The sequence below is a fragment of the Oreochromis aureus genome, linkage group 16 (assembly GCF_013358895.1).
Source record: "Oreochromis aureus strain Israel breed Guangdong linkage group 16, ZZ_aureus, whole genome shotgun sequence".
Taxonomy (NCBI): Eukaryota; Metazoa; Chordata; class Actinopteri; order Cichliformes; family Cichlidae; genus Oreochromis; species Oreochromis aureus.
In genome coordinates, this window is record NC_052957.1 from 5,165,728 (window position 1) to 5,186,113 (window position 20,386).

Below are 20,386 nucleotides of genomic sequence, written 5' to 3' on the forward strand. Positions count from 1 at the left end.
GCTTTCACAGCTTCCACCCTCTGAGTCCTCTTTAAATAGAAATATATTTGTGTTCTTTATATAAGATCAGGCTTATGATTAAGAATGGTCTGCTACATTTGTATTTATAATTTCAAGCCTTTTTAGGTATTATTCTATTATATATTTCTTTTGATACTATGAAATCTTCCTCCTGATTTTTCAGGTTGAGCGGCAGGTCGGCTTTCATGGATAATGATCCTCAGGAGACTGAAGCCAGAATCCAGGCAGCAAAGTTTGACCTCTCTAAACTTTACCAGAATGTGTCCCAAAGTGCCTCTCTGTTTCTTAAAAAGATCCTCTGTAGCTACCCCTGGTAAGCTGAATAATGGATTCTTCTCATTTTTGCCATACTTTGAAAGTATTGCCAATTTGTAATATTTGGCTCCTTGTCATCCTCAACAGGGCCCGTCCATCCATCAAGGACTGCTTCAGCAACTCCTGGCTTCAAGATGCCTACTTGATGCGCCTTCGTAGGCAGACTCTTACCTTTACAACCACCCGTCTCAAGGAATTCTTGGCTGACCAGCAGCGCAGGCGAGCAGAGGTGGCAACCAAGCACAAAGTTCTCCTGCGGTCTTACCAGAGCTCGCCACAAACCCCCACTAGCCCTGCCACACCGAATGTGCCAGTATCACCCACTGCACCTGTCACCTAGTGAAAAGAACTTCCACACACCATTTTGGCAGGACTTCATGGTGGGAATGGGGGGCAAACATCCTCCAAGCGAGATAAAACTTGAGGCTACAGTGAGGTAGTCCCTCCAGGTCTGACTTGAACTTGATCAGAAGAAGAAAAACTCACAAAACCAGCAATGGCTGTGATCTACAGAAACATAATTTCTATTTCTTATCTGGTTCTAAAAGAGAATCTAATGCATTAAGGGACTCTGTGAAAGAGCCTGACTGCATTTTGTATACCGTGAACCTTGTTCATACAGGGCAGGATGTTCTCTTCAAGCTAGTACCTCAAGGTTTGTAACTTTGCAAACATTTTTGAATTAATTCCTTTCTTACTGTTGGCTGAACATTGTAAAGAGAGGAAAAACAAATACAGTGTGGTAACCGGCCATAATTTAGTAGAAAAGCTCATTTAATTCCTCAGCGAAAAGCTCTTAGCACAACTTTAAAATAAGGGATAATCCACACAATTAAAAGTACATATTGAAACAACTGATACCTTTGTCACTGGAGCACATCTAAAATAGTAGTCTATAGTTTGATATTCTAATGTTTCCTGACCAGAATTTTTAATGCGCTATCATCCCATTGCATCACATAATGCTGTTTTTGTCAAATGCTGCCAGCATCTCTCTGTTGCACAGAGGCAGGGATGGTATTGGCCATAGAGAGGTAGCAGTTGTGTTTCAGAGATATTAGGTATTAGGATGGAGGTGTTGCAATGGTAGGAGACCCAGGTTCACGTCAGATTGAAACTTGTAGTAAACTCGTGTTTACTACATGGTTTTGCTTTTTTTTCCACTTGCTGATTTGTTTTGGGTGTGGTGGTGCAGTGGGTAGCACTGTCACCTCACAGCAAGAAGGTTCAAACTTCCTTGTCTTTGACTTTCTCTGTGAAATTCTCATCTTCGCCATGTTCCTGCATGGGTTGCCTTGGCTATTTTAAATTTGCTACAGTAGTAGATGTGAGAGTGTGTTCCACAAACCCAAGTTGGATAAGCAGTTAAGAAGAGGGATGGCTGAATTTTCTGGTTAAGTTTAGTTTCGGGGTAAGAAAAATGACTGGCAAGGTGGAGCTGTGGTTAGCATGGTTGCTTCACAGCAACAAGGTTCTGAGTCTGAATCTGCCATCATTCTATGTGGACTGTGTGTTCTGCCTGAGCCTACTTGGAGTTTCTCCGGGTACCCCTACAGATGTTTCTTCCCACAGCCCAAAATAAGTAGTTGAGAAAATGGATGGGTGATGGGTAAAATATACGTAACATTAACCCTGGATGTTGAAAAATGAGTTCGGAGTGTCAGTCATGTCTCAGAAAGGCCACAGTGCAGTGTATCAGGGCACAGATGCTGAACAATGCCTTGTGTGTAACGCAGCGATGTCTGCAGCTTTGACAAAACAGCATTAATGAAAGCCAAGGTAAGGAGAGAGGGTTGTAAATGCACTGAATTATGTCTAATTCTGTGTCCTTGATTTAAACAAAAGTCACTCTCCAAACCCACAAACTAGTTTAAGGAATTGTAGTGGTATCATTGTGCTGTTGGCACTTCAGTGATTTTAAAGATTGTAGCAGTTCCAGAAAGTTTTTGTTTGTTTGTTTGTTTGTTTTTAAAAATATGTACTGAGTTAAGAGGAAACTGGTGGCTTCTCTACAAGGGCTATTAGAATAGGAACTTGTCTGCATTTTCCCCTTTCCTTGTGTTCTTAGACAGCACGGTAATGATGATCTCATTCTCAAAAGCAGAATTTACTTTTTAAATTTCTTATTCCGTTGTCATCTTTGAGCTTCCATATAAAACTGTTTTCCTCCCAGTGATAATGTGGACAGTTTTGCAGGGCAAATAGGCATTCGTTTCTTCACCACAGATAAGATGTCATTGGCTTCAAGTAAACTCTTCCACTCAAACCGCAGCGAGATACCTAAGCCACGAAGAGATATTCATATCTGAGTTTTACAAAACAACTTTAAACATCTGTAATGAAGTTTTCCTAAGATCAAAAACACTTAATCACATCTGAAAAAATTCAGGGGATTAAAGGGAAACTGAAGCATTTTAGAAACCCACCGGGGTATTCGGGTTCCCCAAAGTGCCCTTAAAGAGCATTAATCAGCAAAAAATAAAAATTAAATAATAGACGTTACTGAGTGTATTAGTCCTTATTTTAGTGTTTTTAATTGCCAACAGCTACTGCTTTGAGAAAGCAGTTTGCTTCATTGTTTTTAAAGAAATGCAGGCTTAACTGGCAAAACCTTTGTTTAATATAAATAAACACTTAAAACAGTTATAATTAGCATTAAATTGAACATAAATTATGTATAGCCTCAATTATATGTTTCCATGCTATACAAGCATGCAAGACACCATAAGCACTAATCCAAGCATAAATTCATCATATGAGCCCCTGGAGACCATAATAAACATCAGATCACAGAAAGTAAAACCTTTAGAAAATCTAGTGGTTCTCAAAATGTGGGGCAGGCCCCAATGCTGTGGCACAGAGCCACTGCAGGAGGCTCTATAAAATATGGAGTGAAACTAAGTTAATTCAATATTATTTATGAAAAAAATGCAAGAGTTTGCAGATACAACTGTGCATCTACTCACTCATTTATTTCATTGAAGTTGAAATAACTGAAATGCAAACTTTCTCAAGTGGGGCATGCCAGAAAAAGTTGTCTATAAAAGATATATTTAAGTATGGATATCCATAAATATGCAGATCTAAGTATATGTTTTAAATATAATATATACAGTAAATACTGAAAACCAGGCCATTGTTTGTCATAACAAGAATGTTAATGAGAAGGCTCTGTAACTGCTTTATTTTCAGAGAAACAATATAATAATATTCCGAACATTTGTTTGGAATCTGTCCTCTTAGAGTCAGCACATTGGCTCTAGCACTAAACTGAACACAGATTCTATCATTTTATGGCACATCAAAGGCTAATTTGCTTTTTTATAATATATGTTTTCCCCTTTGGGGGTAAACTGAGTTTTCAGACCAGCACGTTTGATTTTTGATGCTGTTGCTTTCATATGTACTGATATCAAGCACAGATTTGCTCACTTAACTCAAAGTGTAACACTGATGATAGTTTAGATCCATTTGTGGACACATTCAGTTTTTCGGGTGTTTAAAAGCTGCTTCATACATAAAATCATGAGTTGTTTTAATGTGTATTAACTGACAAGTAGTTGGTAATTCTATGAAATTATTTTACTACTGCTTTATTGTCTAATGCTATTGCTAGATAAATACTGCCCTTCTGCAGCTCTTGTCTTCTTTGGCTCCTTTGCCTATGCAGAGTATAGTCACTGAGGGAGTTTTTTCAAACCCGAATGAAAACATGCAAGTGCAGCATGAAATGCAATGTTGCATTAAATCCTAAATGTCTGTGCAATATATAGTAAATTTATTTGTTCATCTTTTAAATAAAATGACAGCTGTTTGTAAGCAGAGGACAGGAGTTTGGGGGACACTAGAGCGCTCTACATTTTGTATTCAAATCCTACGCTGTATTTTGTGGAATGTGTTGCAGTGCCTCGTGACGGATACTAGACTCACAGAGATTATAGTTTGTTAAAAAGAATGACTATTTCTTTATTTTGATTATATGACTGCGGCTGCTTTGTGTGTGTGTGTGTCTTTTGCAAATTGTTTATTTATTGAGTGACTGTATTTGTTACCGCTTCTGCTTTTTATTTGTGAAACATTTGAATCTGGCATGGAAATGGCATGACAGTTGTTAAGATTAAGAACAATAAAGGAAATGTGACAAATATAAGGGGAAACCTTGCCATCTTCTTGGCTGAAAACTGCATGTAAGACCATGCTGAAAATGGTATACATATCACGGCTGATCCATAACCAATTACCTTACACCACTCCATCCATCTGCATCACCCTGAAGACCAACAACTATGCGCTTATTTTCACCCTGGGGAGATCCATATTCCAGAATACTCCCTCTACTATAACTAAACTATGAACTGCTTCAGTGATTCTCACGAGTATTTGATTTGATTGCTATATGAGGATGGGAAAATATCTCTGGAACGTATGTTGCGTATCTTCAATCAATCTCATCATGTGTAGTACCCAAAGGAGAATGAATGACTGTATGATACAATACTTACTGCTTATAAAGCATCAGATTTCTTAGGTTTGCCGACTGTGTAGTGGATCTGAAGCTGTGTGTTTGACAGGATCTCCAAGGTAAGAAGAGAGGGAATAAGCTGTAAAGAATTGCTGCAAGAGAAATTTCCGGTCAGACTAGTTTGGAAATTGTTAAATAAGTGTTTACTATCTCTTTCCGCTGCAGATGTCTAAAGCTGAGACTGCACCCCCTCCCAGGTGCATACTTAATTATTATTAATATTATTATTAGGCATTATATTGTGGACACAGGTAAGAGAATCTTTAATTCCTGTTGGTGTCACTGACATTCAAGGAGGTTTTGAGGCATAAGAAATGTTTAAGATGCAGTGTTTGCTGGATTCTTTACCCCTTAAGACAACCCATAGTCCAACCACATATTCACTGGATGGATGGACTTGTCTCATGAAGTCTACATTGTACCATAAACACCTTCAAGAGATTGTACCTATCCCAACAGTTATTAAGTCTGTGCCATCAAACCTTTTAGACTCACTGAACACTTATTACTTGTTATAAATGCCTATGTTTCTCATCTAGGTCACTTAAAGAGCTGCAAAAGAAAGGCCCTCCTAAGATCCTGCAAGAGCTCAGAGATGTGGTCCTTGTTGAAGGCAGCGCAGTGTAGTGTTAGCACTTTCCCAGACCCTTTCATTGTCTGGTACAAGGATGGCAAAGAACTGAAGGATGGTCCCAAGTACTGCTATGTTTTTGAAGACCCTGATGTATTGGCACTTGTGGTCCGAGATGGAGTTCTAGCAGATTTGGGAAAGTACACCATTACTATAAAGAATCCATTTGGAAAGACATCTGGATCTGCCTGTGGAAGGTATAAACTTTTATTTAGAACTTGTATTTGATGTTTGAATCTGGTTATGATTATAAGTTGTTGTTTTTTTCTTGATTATGACATGAAGATTTTTTTAAATAATCACTGATGAGAACTTTACCCGACATGTCAGATTGTCAGGTTTCCTCTTGCTGATTATTTTAGAATCATATGGTTCACAGAGTTAATCTCTCACAGTCCCTGCTAAGAATTCTAAAGACCCAGATAACATTAAGCCCAAGAGAGGGACAACAGTGGTACTCAAGGCTGAAATAAGCAGACAGCCTCCTCCAGTCGTTGCCTGGCTCAAAGATGGAGATGACATTGATGAAGATAACAGGTAGACTCAATGTAAACGCTGACCATCTACACTGACATGTACACAGCAGATGACAAGTAATTTATTCAGGTTTTGGTAGTAATAACAACTGTCTTCTTTCAGGGTGTTCTTTGACGTTGGCGACACCAACACAATGTTGACCATCAAAAATGCTGTCAGACACTGGAAAGCATGAAGTTGTTGTGGAGAACAATCTGGGCACAGACCAGTCTTTAGCATGAGTGGACATCCTCTGACACAGCTTCACAGCTGCACCAATGCTCAGCTTCTCTTCTCTTACAGTATTCATGTTGTCATTAAAGTATACAACCTATACCATTTTCAAAAGGGCTTTTTCTGGGACTTATGTTACATCGCCCACTACAAAGTGTAATAGTATGATGTCCTAAATGGCAAATAAAAAAGATTTATAACTAAAACCATGTATTGCCCCTATCATAATTGTAAAACAGGACAATGATCTTTAAAAATGGTCGTCTATTTTAATAGCTCAACTGGTTGGATCATGGTTGGCAATGAGGAAAAAATCTTTTCTGAACAAGAACAGCACTTGTACAACACATTCAACATTCTTTTTAATTTAATTATTAAATGTAGAAAATGTGTATGCATCAAGGTTTGAAATTTCTATTCTGTCCCTTCTTGTTTTATTTTATGATTCTTGGTTCATTCCTGTTTTAGTTGTACTCTTTGGTAGGCTTCAGTCACGCAAGCCTAGAGATTGGTCAGTGGCCCTCCTGGCAACCACTGGTCAGAAGAGAAAGATATATATTCCCTGATTGATTGGTTGCTGGAGTTTGCTAGCAGTTGCTAGGTGAAATTGGCAAAAAGGTCTACATTACTGCACCAAAATTGCCCTTGTGATTGCTTTAGTTCCTAGCAGATTTCTTCTCTTGCACATAGTTTGCATGGAAGATGCTGACTTGTCTGCAAACACTCGCCAAGTTCTCGCAGAGTATTAGTGAAAATGGGAAAAATGTGACACAAACTGGAAACAGAGACCATCCGCCTTCAAGTAAAGTTGGGCTGTTTGAAACATGTTGGCTGAAAAGGTGAGACACAACTTTTACTTTGAAGGTCATCTGGTAGCAACTAAAATGATCACAGGGAAGTGTTTACCTCTATGACCAGTTTTACCTAGCAACATCCAGCAACCATTCACCAATCAGATGGTAAGTACATATTTTTTCCCTAGCCACGAGAGATTTCCAGGTGGTTGCCAAATGGTCTCTGGGCCCATGTGACTGAGACTGCAGATTCCCCACAAGCATCCAATTACTTAAATAGTCTACTTAATATAAATACTCCCATTCTCCTCTATGTGTTGCCAGGTTGTCTTGTTACTGCTTCTACCCAGCAATTTCTTGCGTTCTCTTAATTTCCTTTTTATTAATAACTTGAATGCCTCCATGAAAGAACATTTATTTGGCTTTGCCTTTCATTAAAGATCTGACCTTTGGAATTTACCAAAGATGGGACTTTACGAGCATTTGGGTCCTTGTGTGTTCCCTCAAACCATTATGTAGTAATAAATGTATGTAGTAGATTCTAGATTTGGATTTGCCACTTGATGGGTAAGACTCAGTCCATCTGAAATAATATAATTAGTGTTTAAAAAAATATTGAAACTGCAATTTATTGTGGGAGATGTTCATCCAGGATTTTAATAACATAGAATGGTAGTGACTGCAATAAAATGGCACAAAACAAGCATATACTTATCCTGGAGAATTAGACCAGCCTGCTCTAACACAAGCTTTCCATAATGAAAATGTTTGCTTTGCATATTTTCCAGTTCATGCAAATGATTTCTTAGTTTTAGGTATTATTATATCTTTATTCATAATAGGTACAGTATATGACATATTTTAAGCTAAGAATATCCAGATCCTGTTTCCATTGTACTTTAATTTGAAAGTTACAACCAAATTTTGAAAAATACAACAGCTGATACAAAGTTGAGGCTGCACCTCTTTGGCTGGGAGCGGTTTATCTTCACTGTGTCTCTGAGTTATGTCTCTTCATGTAATTTAGCATTTTGACCAGAGAGTTAAAGAAAAAGACAGGATCAGGGATTTTTAGGTGCCAGCAAATAGTAGCAAACAGTTCAAGCTATTGGACGAAGCTATACAGCAATAGCTATGGCATATTTTGGCTTTAAAGTGCAGCAACTCTCTGCATGGTCCCCTAGCACAGATTGCAGATTGTAGGTATTTATTAACAAAGTGCAAGAAATGAAGATGTGCTTCTCATTCTTAGTTTTATTTCCATTCTTATTGTTGTTAATTTGTTTTCTATTTCATGCCATTTGTAATGGTCCTTAAAATAAGTTGCTTTTAAATTGATATTGACAGAAGTGCATTAAAAATACATACAATAATGATACAACAGTGATCACAAACACCTTTATTTCCTGGCAAGGACTGAAATTTGATGATGTGATAGCAAGTATATACAGAGTATATGGTATAAACTACAGCAGGACATGAACCACTGACACAGTTTGTATTCACCAGAAAAACAAAAGGGATAAGATCATTAACAGTTACTAAAGATTTCCATCTAGCGCAAGCTCGATAAACCTGTAAGACATATGCCATTTATTTTGTGTGCCTGCAGGTTCTCTGTTATCCGCTAGGGGGTGATGCCTCAGCTTTATACTTCCACTTTCAGTGGACTGTAAGTACATGATTCCCTGAAACTCTGTCATTTCCGACTTCACTAAATGGTTTTGACGACTTTCGTTACTGGAAACAAGTCAAATAAAAACGAAAAGCCTCGTTGTGATAGGTGGAACCTTTACGGCAACAAAATGAGGAGTTTCTATGATCTTATATCTGGCCTCTTTAGAGACCGTCCCTAACTCGGTCGGTTTCAAGGCCACCCCCAGCTGCAACGTTATCTGTAAACTTTTTTTAAAAGTTTCTAAGAAGTCAAAGAAAAGCCATACGAGAAACCGAAATATGTTTTTGTGTTATGCAAAAACAAAAAGAAAGGAGAAAACACTGTTTTGTTCACGGCTGGGCTCCGGATGAAAGTAAAAATAAATAAATAAAGGCCAAATTAAAAGAAAAATAATGTAATTGTTTAAATAACATTTATGACATTTTATATCCAACTTAACTGCCACTGCGTTGAACCTGCAACCATGCTTTTTTTTTAAAAAAAAAAAAGTAAAAATAAATAAAAAAACAAAAAAACTTCACATCCTGCATTGTGGCTTTAAGAACCGGGCTTCCTTGAAACCGTCAGGTCCCATTTAGCGAAGACAAATTGATGAACTTCTCCAGTATTTACATCTTTTGTAACTTTTTAAGACTTATTTTTATTTTATTTTAGCTTTTACAGGTATTTCTGTTCGGTGTTTCTGGCCGTTTACAAGGTTTCTTTTAGTTTTAAGTTGCAGTATGCGCGTCCGCAAACAGGGAGTGGCAAAATTTAAAGACTTGAATTTGCCGTAACTCCTCACAAGTTTTAAACGGCGGTAAAGTTCCTGTGTGCGGATCCAATGGCCCACCCGTCGTCGGTAATCACGCAAGTAAGAAGAGAGGAGGAGGAGGGGGAGGAAAATGCCTGTCTTCGTGAGGAAGGTGAGTTTGGGGGAACTTTTTGGAGCTGCGCATGATAATGTCAGAGTTTGTTTGAGGTCGCCTGTTCTCTGTGAGCGGTTACAGACATCTCTGTGATAACGCCTGCTCCTTCAATCAAGTGTCCGTGACCGGTTCTCACTGAGTTTAATAAGTTTGCATCCGGTGTAGCTTTTTGGGTTAGGTGGGACCCACGGGAGATTATAGCCGTTTCTAAGTAGATAAAGTAGAAAATGTGTGTTTCACTGGGCCGATCAAGGGGAAATTCACAGACTTCACGATGTTCCGCAGAATTTTTAGGCGGAATGAGGTTTGAACAGCAAAACTAACGTGTCTCTGAAGAGGGGGCGTGGTCACAGCCCCATTGACAGCTCACTCGTCCTGCTCTGGACCTCCATGCTGAGCTGCCCTCAGTTTATTTTTGTCTCCTCGTTTCAAAATGAACACGCTGTGGTCTCCCAGCTCTTATTTACATTATTATTGTTATGGAGACTGTGGAGCACGAGCAGTGTTACTCACTTTCTATAAGTGGGACACGGACTAAGCATCTCTACTAAACAGTATTTATAGGTCACTGTCACAAATGATTTGGCCTATCTCTGGGATAGGTTCACTTACAAACACTTGGAGCTGTACGCTCACCATCCGCTTTATTAGGTACACCGGTTCAACTGCTTATTAATGCAAATATGTAATCATCCAGTCACATGGCACCAGCTCAGTGCATTTAGGCATGTAAACAAGAGATCTAGACGATCTGATAAAGTTCAAACTGAGCATCAGAATCGGGAAGACAGATGATTGAAGTGATTTTGAATGTGGTGTACTTGTTTGTGCTGTACAGGCTGTTTTGAGTATGTCAGAAACTGCAGATGTGCTGGGTTTTTCCCACACAGCCATCTCTGGGGCTGACAGAGTCGCCTGAAAAAGAGAACCTGTCCAGTGAGTTGGAGTTCTCTTGGTGATACTGGCGGTCAAACGCAAATTTTCTGACGGGTTTAGGCTGATAGGAACGCAAAGGTAACTCAAATAACCACAGGTTATAACCAAGGAATGCAGACATGTCAGACATTGAAGCAGATGTGCTACAGATGCCGAAGAAGACCACACTGGGTGCCCTTCCTGTCAGCTAAGAATAGGAAACTGAGGCTACAGTTCATATTGGTTCACCAACATTGGACAATAGAAGATTGGAAAGATGTTGCCTTGTATCAAACTTTCAGGCTGATGGTGGGGCAATGTTGTGTGTGATATTTTCTTCGCACCTTTCTGCTCTCTTAAACTGAGCATCGTTTAAACAACACAGCCTACCTGAGTGGAGTTGCTGACCATGTCCATCCCTTCATGACCACAGTGTACCCATCTTCTGTTGGCTGTTTTCATCAGGATAACACACCATGGCACACAGCTCAGATCATCTCAAACTGGTTTCTTGACAATGAACTCAATGACAATGAGTTCATTGTATTCATGGCCTCCACACTTACCAGATCTCAATTCAGTAGAGCACCTTTGGTGGAACGGCAGATTGACACCATGAATGTGCAACAATGGTGTGATGCTATCATGTCAACATGGACCAAAATCTCCAGCACCTTATCGAATCTGTGCCGCGAACGATTAAGGCAGCTATGAAAGCAAAAGGGGGACCAACCAGGTACTGGCAAAGTGTACCTAATAAAGTGGCTGGTGAGTGCATATTAATTGCGGTAGTACTTCAGAATACAGTGCCGGATTTATGCAGTTCTTTCCTAAAATGTCACTTTGCATTTGGTGTATAATTTTTAGTATCCAAAAATACTTTGTTAGATTCAGTCCCTTGTTATGTTGTACTTACATTTTGAGTTGGGCAAGAATTTTCAGGTACTTAAAAACTTTAAAGTAAGAAAGATTACATGATAAACATGGGGGATCTACACCATAATTTTTGGCCTGTATTATAGTTTTTGTTTTTTCTAGCTTTGTTGTTTACTTCTGTCATATTGTTAAGAAAATAATAGAAAAGAAGAAGAGGAAAAAAGCTGTTTATCTGGTTTAAGTTCCTTATCCATATCACACCATCTCTGAACATGTAGTCAGCGCAAATTTAAAAATGGCTAAATATCAACCACAGTAAGTACTGACTTATTTGCAAATAGGCCAAATATTGGTCATCTAGGCCAATGTTAGCTGAGGCAGATATTCATCCAATGTGTCAGTGAATTCTTAGAAAATTGTAAAGTTAAAAAAATGATTTTATGTATATAATGATGTTGCTGTTATTAGTTACTTCAAACCTAGTTTAGCACTTCTGTAATGCAGTTTTTCTTGTTTCTTATCTGGAGACGTACAGATGCAAAATGGTGATATCAACGTAACTCCCAGAAATGAACTCTGCGTATGTTATTTGCAAAGTCTCATATGAGCCTCAAAAAAAATAAAAATAAAAATAAATACATATATATTTTTCTGTTATTGTTGATTGAGGGTTACATCAGACATCAGTCTTGTGATTGAAAAACGTGCATTGAATTTTAGTTCTGGTACTAAACCTGTACAGTCATATATAAAGTTACCGTGGTAACTGAACTGAGGGGAACACTATTGCAGGATGAAGTGAGCAACGATTTTTATTTGGTCTGAAAATTTACAGTCTGAGTCACATGTCACTGACTCTCTATTGATAGAAAACGTTAAAAATAAGTTTGTGTGGGATTTTTTTTTTTTTTTAAAGAAACAATTAGCTTATTTTATTTATATATAAAATATAATTTTTCATCATGAAGGAGGCCTAAAACTGGTGCTCTGTAGAAGTTTATTTTGTTTTTTCAATTTTTGAGCAACATTCTGGTGTAACAGTGTAAAACAGGAACAAAGGACGGTACATAAACAAATCTTAAAATAGAGAACGAAGCTATTTATTGCAAAATAATGGTGATTAGAAAAAGACATTTAAAAAAGAAATGAATAACAAGAAAGGCTGTGTTGTAATTATGATCGGATAAATTGATGCCCAAGGCTCTGCGTACAGATGATGTAAAAAGAATATATATAGTAAAAAGAATCTTAAGATTGTTCAATCCTGCTTAGCAAGGAAGACGACACTTGTTCATTTGCTGCTGCCCTAACAAATGGATTATTGGTGTCTGTGCTTTTTTCATTGAAGAATTTCTACAAAAGACACTCAATCCAGTTAGCGTCCGTAGGCAGAAATGTCTTTGTATACCATGGCTCCTGGAACAATTATAAACAAATAGACTTCCTGAGCGTCAGTTCTCTGAATGCAGTTGTGACCAGCGGTCTTAAATCCTATATTTTAATCCAGTATATGAGTAATCATACCACAATCGGAGCAGTTTGCAGACCTGTGGTCACATTTAAGTTGAATCTGAAAGAGTGTAGCTTGGGTCCTGTGCATGCTGATGAATTAGAGCCCCTGTTGAGTTGAAGTGATTGGATTTCATTTCTGTACTTTGACTTCCTCTCATACCAAGGAGCATAAAGGTGAGGCATTAGCAGTGCTGGTGGCCTTGATAGAAGAAAAGATTGATAGTTGACCGTGCTGAATTTCTAATATGTTTAGTTCTGCTTCCCAGTGATGTGATTTGGTAGGCTGTCCTTGTGCTGTGGCTGAATCTAAATGAGCTAATTAAGTGAAATGAATAAATCTGCTAAATGACCTATCCACAACGAAACAGCATGATGAAGTGACTTCATGTGAAGAAGCAGGATAAATAAAACATGTATATAGCCTATTTTGAACTCTGCATCTTAGTAACTTGTATTTTTCAAGACAGTCATAAGGTGTCAGTAATGTTCAGCTTTCTGGTCAAGACCACCTCCTGCCTGCTCTCAGATTATTTCCTCCTGGCTAAAAGGTCATGAGTTCAAAACATGGCAGCCATCCAGAAGTGAGAGGCCAGTGAGAAGGGGAAGGGGAAGCTGCCTTTCTGTAGTTTCTGTAGTCAGTGGTGGTGTTATCATATAGTCCTAAATGTTTTGCACACTTTTCAACCCCAAATACCTCAAGCTTCTTGATGTTTTATTGTAAGTTTTATGGGCATTTGTTTTTTTTTTATCTCTGTCACCTCTACAGTGCTCTGAAACATGCAGTTTAATAGGCACATAAACACTGCTAGTGATGTTTCTTTTCACACTCCAGCTACTTTAACAATTACATTTACACTGTAGTTTTTGCCATTGAACTTGAGACTTGCTGTAAGGTGAATATTTTCCCTTGCAAATATGTTTAAACTTTTTTTGACCTGACCCAAGTCCAGCTCGGCCACCATGAACTTGCCATACCATTTGCTCTGGAGGGGTGTGAAGCAACTTGTCAGATTGTAGCGGGATATCAGGTGTCAGAGTGTTGGAAAGTCGGTCATGGGAGGGGGGGCCTTCATTCTTTTTGAGCCTCGATGGGAATAGAAGCAGCCGAGCACTGAGGCATGGCTTGCCCAAAAGGGTCCCAGATAAGCCTGCTTTCAACTGAGTAGGCTGCTGATGTGGCGCGAGGTCTTTGCTGCCCCTTGGAAATGCTGTAACCTCATTATCAGCGTCTGAGCCTCTTGGATGGTGAAGTGTGAGGAATGTTGCGGTAGAGTTTGCCTACTCAGTTCTGCTGCTACCTAAGTGTAAGAAAAGAAGGTGCAAGTTTGTAATTGTCCGTCTTTGTATCGATGTGTACAGGTGTGCAGCACCTTAATTATAGTCACGTTTCATAGAGACTGGGTTTTTCACACAGGGCCTTGTAGGTTTGGATTTTTTTTCCCTTTAATAATAAACACCTTCACCTATAAACTGCATTTTGTGTTTACTTTTGTTATCTTTGTCTAATATTTAAATTTGTTTGATGACATGAAACATTCAAGTGTGACAAACATACAAAAAATAGGAAATCAGGAAGGGGCATGCATGCAGCACAGAACCTGTTTGTTTGTCTATCTTTGTGAGGATATTTAACAGCATCAGTATATTGTCGATGCAAATATGTGCCAGACCATTATCTAAACCCTAAAACCTACTTCTGCTTTCTTGTACAGATAAGTACTAAATGTGGTGGCCCTGAGGGGTCAAATGCAGTGCAGTTTAAGAAGACATCAGCAAGCAGATAGAAAAAAGCTCGAATAGCATGCAAAACACAAATAATAATGGGTCCCACTCAGACCCATAGTCAGTAGCATAAACTCAGCCACTTATAACATTGCGAAACACCTTGCTACCATCCTGGCATCTCTCGTGGGGAACACCCCACACCACATCAAGAACTCCACCGACTTCACCGACAAGGTCCAGAAACTTACCCTGGATCCAGATGAAACCATGGTGTCCTTTGATGTAGTCTCTCTCTTCACTTGCATACCCACCACGGAAGCAGTGGAGACTGTCAGAAAACGACTACAAGAAGACAGCTCCTTGGAAGACAGGACCAACTTCACACCCGATCAGATTTGCACACTGTTAGACCTCTGCCTTACCACAACATACTTCAAATACAACGAAGGCTTTTACAGACAAAAACATGGCTGTGCCATGGGCTCCCCTGTGTCACCTATTGTAGCCAACCTTTACATGGAGGAAGTGGAAAGAAAGGCTCTTGGCTCTTTTAAAGGGAGAGTACCCAGCCACTGGTACAGATATGTGGACGACACCTGGGTCAAAATCAAGACACAAGAAGTGGAATCCTTCACTGCGCACATTAACGCCGTGGATAAAAACATCAAGTTCACCAGGGAAGACACAAAGGACAACTGCTTGCCTTTCCTGGACTGCGCTGTGCACATTGAAGAGAATGGCAACCTCAACATTGAAGTTTACCGAAGCCCACACACACGGACCAGTACCTCCTCTTTGACTCCCATCACCCTCTGGAACACAAACTTGGAGTAATTAGGACCCTACACCACCGGGCAGAACTTGTTCCCTCTAAGCCTGAAGGGAAAAGAAGGAACACACACATGTAAAGGAAGCACTGAAAACATGTGGTTATCCTAACTGGGCGTTCATAAAGTCAGCAAAAGGCACAGAAAAGAAGATCAGACACCAGCGAGGGAGGATAAGAAAGACAGACGCAACAACGTTGTCATTCCCTATGTAGCCGGTGTATCAGAGAAACTCAGGAGAGTTTTCTCCAAGCATGACATCCCAGTGTACTTCAGACCCAGCAACACACTCAGACACAAACTGGTTCACCCGAAAGACAAAACTCCAAAACACAGACTGAACAACGTGGTGTATGCTGTACAGTGCAGTGAGGAATGCCCGGACCTCTACATTGGAGAGACCAAACAGCCACTTCACAAGCGCATGGCACAACATAGAAGAGCCACCTCCACAGGACAAGACTCAGCAGTCCATCTTAAGGATAAAGGTCACTCTTTCGAGGATGCCAATGTTCACATTTTGGACAGAGAGGACAGTTTGAAAGAGGAGTGAAAGAGGCCATCTATGTCCACTGTGAGCGACCATCTTTGAACAGAGGCGGTGGTTTACGACACCAACTGTCTGCCATCTATAATCCAGTTTTGAGTTCCCTCCCCAGACGCCTTAACGCCCACTCACATCCTGGGCCATCTGACCTCAGGAATTCACATGATAGGGTGGGGCCAGGTTTCACAGTGAGCTCACCCGAAACCCTGGCTGATTAGGTCCCACACCCACTTTCACACCTTGGCGCATGTGATTAGAGGATCACCAGGGGGTCCTTTGTCCCTCCTTGGGGGGATACTCCCACTGGGTTTAAATCTGGGACTCTCGGCCATTTGACCTGAGAACTGAAGAAGCTTCTCGGATGAGAGGTGAAACGTCTTCAAGCAACTCAAAGAAGTCCAGACGCTTTTCTTTGCAAACTCCTTTGACTACGATGACCTGGATGACTGAGAACCTTCACAGACACAAATAATAATATTTCACCACTCAAACTGCTTCTCACAAAGATGGTTGGACATCTTTGGTTTTTGCTAATAAGTGACTAGAACCACGTGTTGTTTGGATTAGCAGACACACAAATTCAGTGAGTTCCTCGTCGGTGTCCATCAATCTGTCAATTTTCCTAACTGCTTATTTACTTTTAAGGGAACTATATTGTATTTTGCACATATAGTCATTTTGGTTGTTTGTTTTTTGTTTGGTTTTTTTTGTTCTTTTTAAATACACATTATGAAGTTTGTAGTGCGGTAATAATCAGTTAAAGGGAGCATGACAGATATTTACTTTGATTACACAAACATTACATACCAATAAGCAATAGATAATGGGTATTGATTTGTAAATAACAAATACTCAGTAATAACATGATAACTCAATATCCTGAGGTTATTACACTATGTTATTCTGCAGTATATTTCTAACTAACTTGGCGGCTCATTCTCTTTCTCTTGAAGATAAAATGGATTTTGGAGGTCAGATGTGACATAAAATCTTTTTTCTTTTTTTTTTAAAGTATATTAAATATTTATATGGTACTTTCTATATGTTGACAATGCACCACATTTATAAGAATAATAGTTCCTTTTGTCCATTTTTGACCAGTAAATCACTAAGTTGAACCTGAAGACCTTGGTGGATGTAAGCCAACTTTTAACAGAGTATTAACAATAATAACCCACACCCATACAAATGCATGAATTTGATCAGGATTCATTCAGAACTTTAAGATATCATGTTTACAGAAAAAATGACACTTGCAGGCAAATGCAATCAAAAAATGTAACCTTGTAAGAGGTAATAATATTAGTAGTATTTTGATACATCACTGAAAGTTCTGCATTTCCACTGCACTATATAGACAGGCATACATGTGCCCTGATTCTCATTTTATTGCTTTGTAGAGGTATTACTGCTGCATTCCCTTTGTATCAATGAATTTTGTACCCGTGTCACGTTCCCACAGTATTTTTAGCCATGTTAGAGGTGGAAGAGTAGAGATCTTCAAAGCGAGCGCGTCTGGGCATTGAATAAGATATTAATATTACTGCTATGGCTCACATTGTTAACATCGTCTGCTAAAATTGACTGCTATTATAATTTAGTTTGTAGGTTAAAGCAGCACCTAAAACACTGCGCACAAAGCAGTACAATGCTGAGACTGTATGCCTGCTGTAACAATTCCCTACTTTTACTTTTTTTAAAAAGGGGGTTAAACTTGTTTAACCTTACCTCTGTGGCCTTTTTGTGCAGTCACGATTTTGCCATAATAGTTCCCTTTTAGCAACTGCTGCTCATATGGAGGGCACGTGTATGGTGTCAGATGGTTTCTTTAGTGGTGGTTCCTTTTAATAGTACAGGTTTACTTTTCATCCCCACAGATTATCTATCAGAAGAGTTATTCATCTTATATTTATTTTGGACATTAACTCACGCTGACAGGAGCCAGAGCTGTCAGTGTGTTCTGGGATTGTGTTTGTGTTGACATTTGCAACGCAGAGTTGGGAACCTTTAGAACTGATTTTATGGTTCACAGTGCGCACTCTCAGTGGTTTCATTTATTTATTTTTTTAGTTCCTGCACTGAAGTGTTACTGTGCTGTGTAAACAGCTCTTTCCTGCTACTTGTTGTAGGTGACAAAACAGCTTTGTGTTTGTGACAGCTTTTTTATTTATATATAGAATCTCATCATTAACTGAAGTCGGCCTCTGGCGGGCTATTTTAGAGACACTGATGTGTAATATCAGAGCATTGGACACCATGATGTTTTTCTTTTAACTTTGAGCTTCACCTGCCCAGTTCCTTCACACATGTTTTGAACACAAGCTTTTCATCATTGGACCAAGTCAGGTATGTCCCAGCAAGCATGCCTTGACAATGACTGCTCCCCAGTGGAGTTGACCAATTTCAGCCACAGCTGATGAACCTGCCAAACCCATCCAGCATAACACTTGAAAGTAGGTCAGACTTGTTAAGGGATGGAGTTGAAACAGTTCCAAACTGGTTAATAAAGGTTACTGTTCACTGTTTTTCAAAAACAAACACGATTATTTTAGTAATCAAGTGATCTATTGATTTTTCAATAGATCACTTGATATATCAGATAAGACATACTTTTGTCTTATTAACCAGCAATAATAAATATTCAAGCAAGAAAACACAGGTCTTTCAGAATTAACTGCTCATTGGTTTCTATTTTGGAAATTGCAATGGTTATAAGTTTAACTGCATACAGCATCTGTCAAAAAAACACCTAAACCCTTTGATTGTGTGTGCAGGTCATAGTGACATTGTCTTTGTTTGTTTGTTTGTTTGTTTGTTTGTTTGTTTGTTTGTTTTAAGGAAAACATTTTCCGAAATGCAAAAAAATAACAATAATCTCAAGTACAGTCGAAGGTTAAAAATTTTTTTTAAAAAGGAAGACTTCCTGACAATAGGAGGCACGTTTTAGTGTTGCTGATAATGGTATGATGGTGCAGGCAATATTTAATAATTCAGTGTCCAGCCAAACAATCCTCTGGTCAGTGGCTCATGTACATTTTTATTGGCTTGAGAAAAAGGCTATTAATGTTATATTTGTAACTATTAATGCAATTTGATTAATACAATCTTTCATATTACTTCACTTCTAATCTGACAAATGTTATGAAAGCCTTGAAGTTAGCATGGTCTAGTACACCTCATGCCCCCCTTTAGACTCACCCCTTTTTGCTGCAGGTATCACTTACATGTGAAATAGGACGGCTGCCGTCAGCCTTCACCTAGCTGTATGATTTAACCAGTCTGCTATCAGACTAAGTTAACAGTTAAAACAAACAGCAGTGGATAGAGCCAGCTATAAGAGTTTTTGTGATTAAGGACTCCTGCTAGCTTTTCCCAGTAAAGGTTTTAATGGTGATCACAGGAACATTGCTGCTGTTTTGGACGCTATAAACACGTTTTCCTTTCACTCTACGTGAGCTCAGTCTCAGTAACGGCTCCGCCTCCTTGCTCTTCAGCGGGAAACAGACTCCGCCTCCCCATTAAAATGTGCCAGCGTCATCATTGTTGCTACTGTTCTGTTAGCAGTGTTTATGTTTAAAATTGGAGGCTGTGTGGGCTTAATGTGGTCAGATGTTTTATTCATACCCTGCATTGCTGTATTATCTTAATAGTGACTCAAATAACTACTGAAAGAAAAAAATTATATATATCAGCCAGATATATAACATTGTTTTTGTTTGTTTGTTTTTTGTTTTGTTTTGTTTTTAAAGCATCAGTCTTAACAATTCTGTATTAGTATCGGTAATATCAGTACATGAATGCTACTTTGACAATCATCACACATTTATATCCAAAGCATCTTGATAGGTTTGTAATATCCACTAAGGCAACAGATGTAGCCTGAGCAGCATGCTAATGCCTTAGCTGACAGCTCTGACTGGTCATCATGGCTCAGCTAGTTTGTCAGTTTTTTCTTTCTTTGTAAATGCTGGCTTTCATCACTCTCACACCAGCTGATGAGATGTTGTCCACCACTTGTATGTGCCAGAAGCTGTTCCTTCTGAGGTATGCGGCATTGGCAAATTCAAAATGACATCTAGTATCCGATAAGTTATGTGTATTGCGCGTTCATATCTTAGATCTACAACTGCATTTTAATGAATTATGTTTATACGTTTTCAAGAGTTAAGCAGAGAAAGACTCGGGTTCAAAATGAATTTTTTTTTCTTCTTCTCACTTTTGTACTTTTTATGTTTAAAAACACATTAATGTAATCAGTTCTAATATTTGGGTAAGTTCGTGTTAATTATAGCCTTTAATTTATTTTTTCAGCTTATATTTGAATATCAGCTCTTAAAAATGAATACAAAAACAGACCGACCTTTT

General features: G+C 38.9%; 1 protein-coding gene and 1 pseudogene across 1 annotated transcript in view; both read left to right on the forward strand.

The window, feature by feature from the left end:
* The window catches only part of spegb (striated muscle enriched protein kinase b), a 37,514-nt gene extending 33,351 nt beyond the window's left edge, over nucleotides 1–4,163 (forward strand). Inside the window, exons 41-42 of the mRNA XM_039600331.1 lie at nucleotides 185–334; nucleotides 424–4,163. Coding sequence (XP_039456265.1) covers nucleotides 185–334; nucleotides 424–676 — 403 coding nt within the window. The 3' untranslated portion in view covers nucleotides 677–4,163. The remainder of the gene's footprint in view (nucleotides 1–184; nucleotides 335–423) is intronic.
* LOC116334073 lies at nucleotides 1,406–6,262 on the forward strand (annotated as a pseudogene).
* The last annotated feature ends 14,124 nt before the right edge of the window (nucleotides 6,263–20,386 follow it).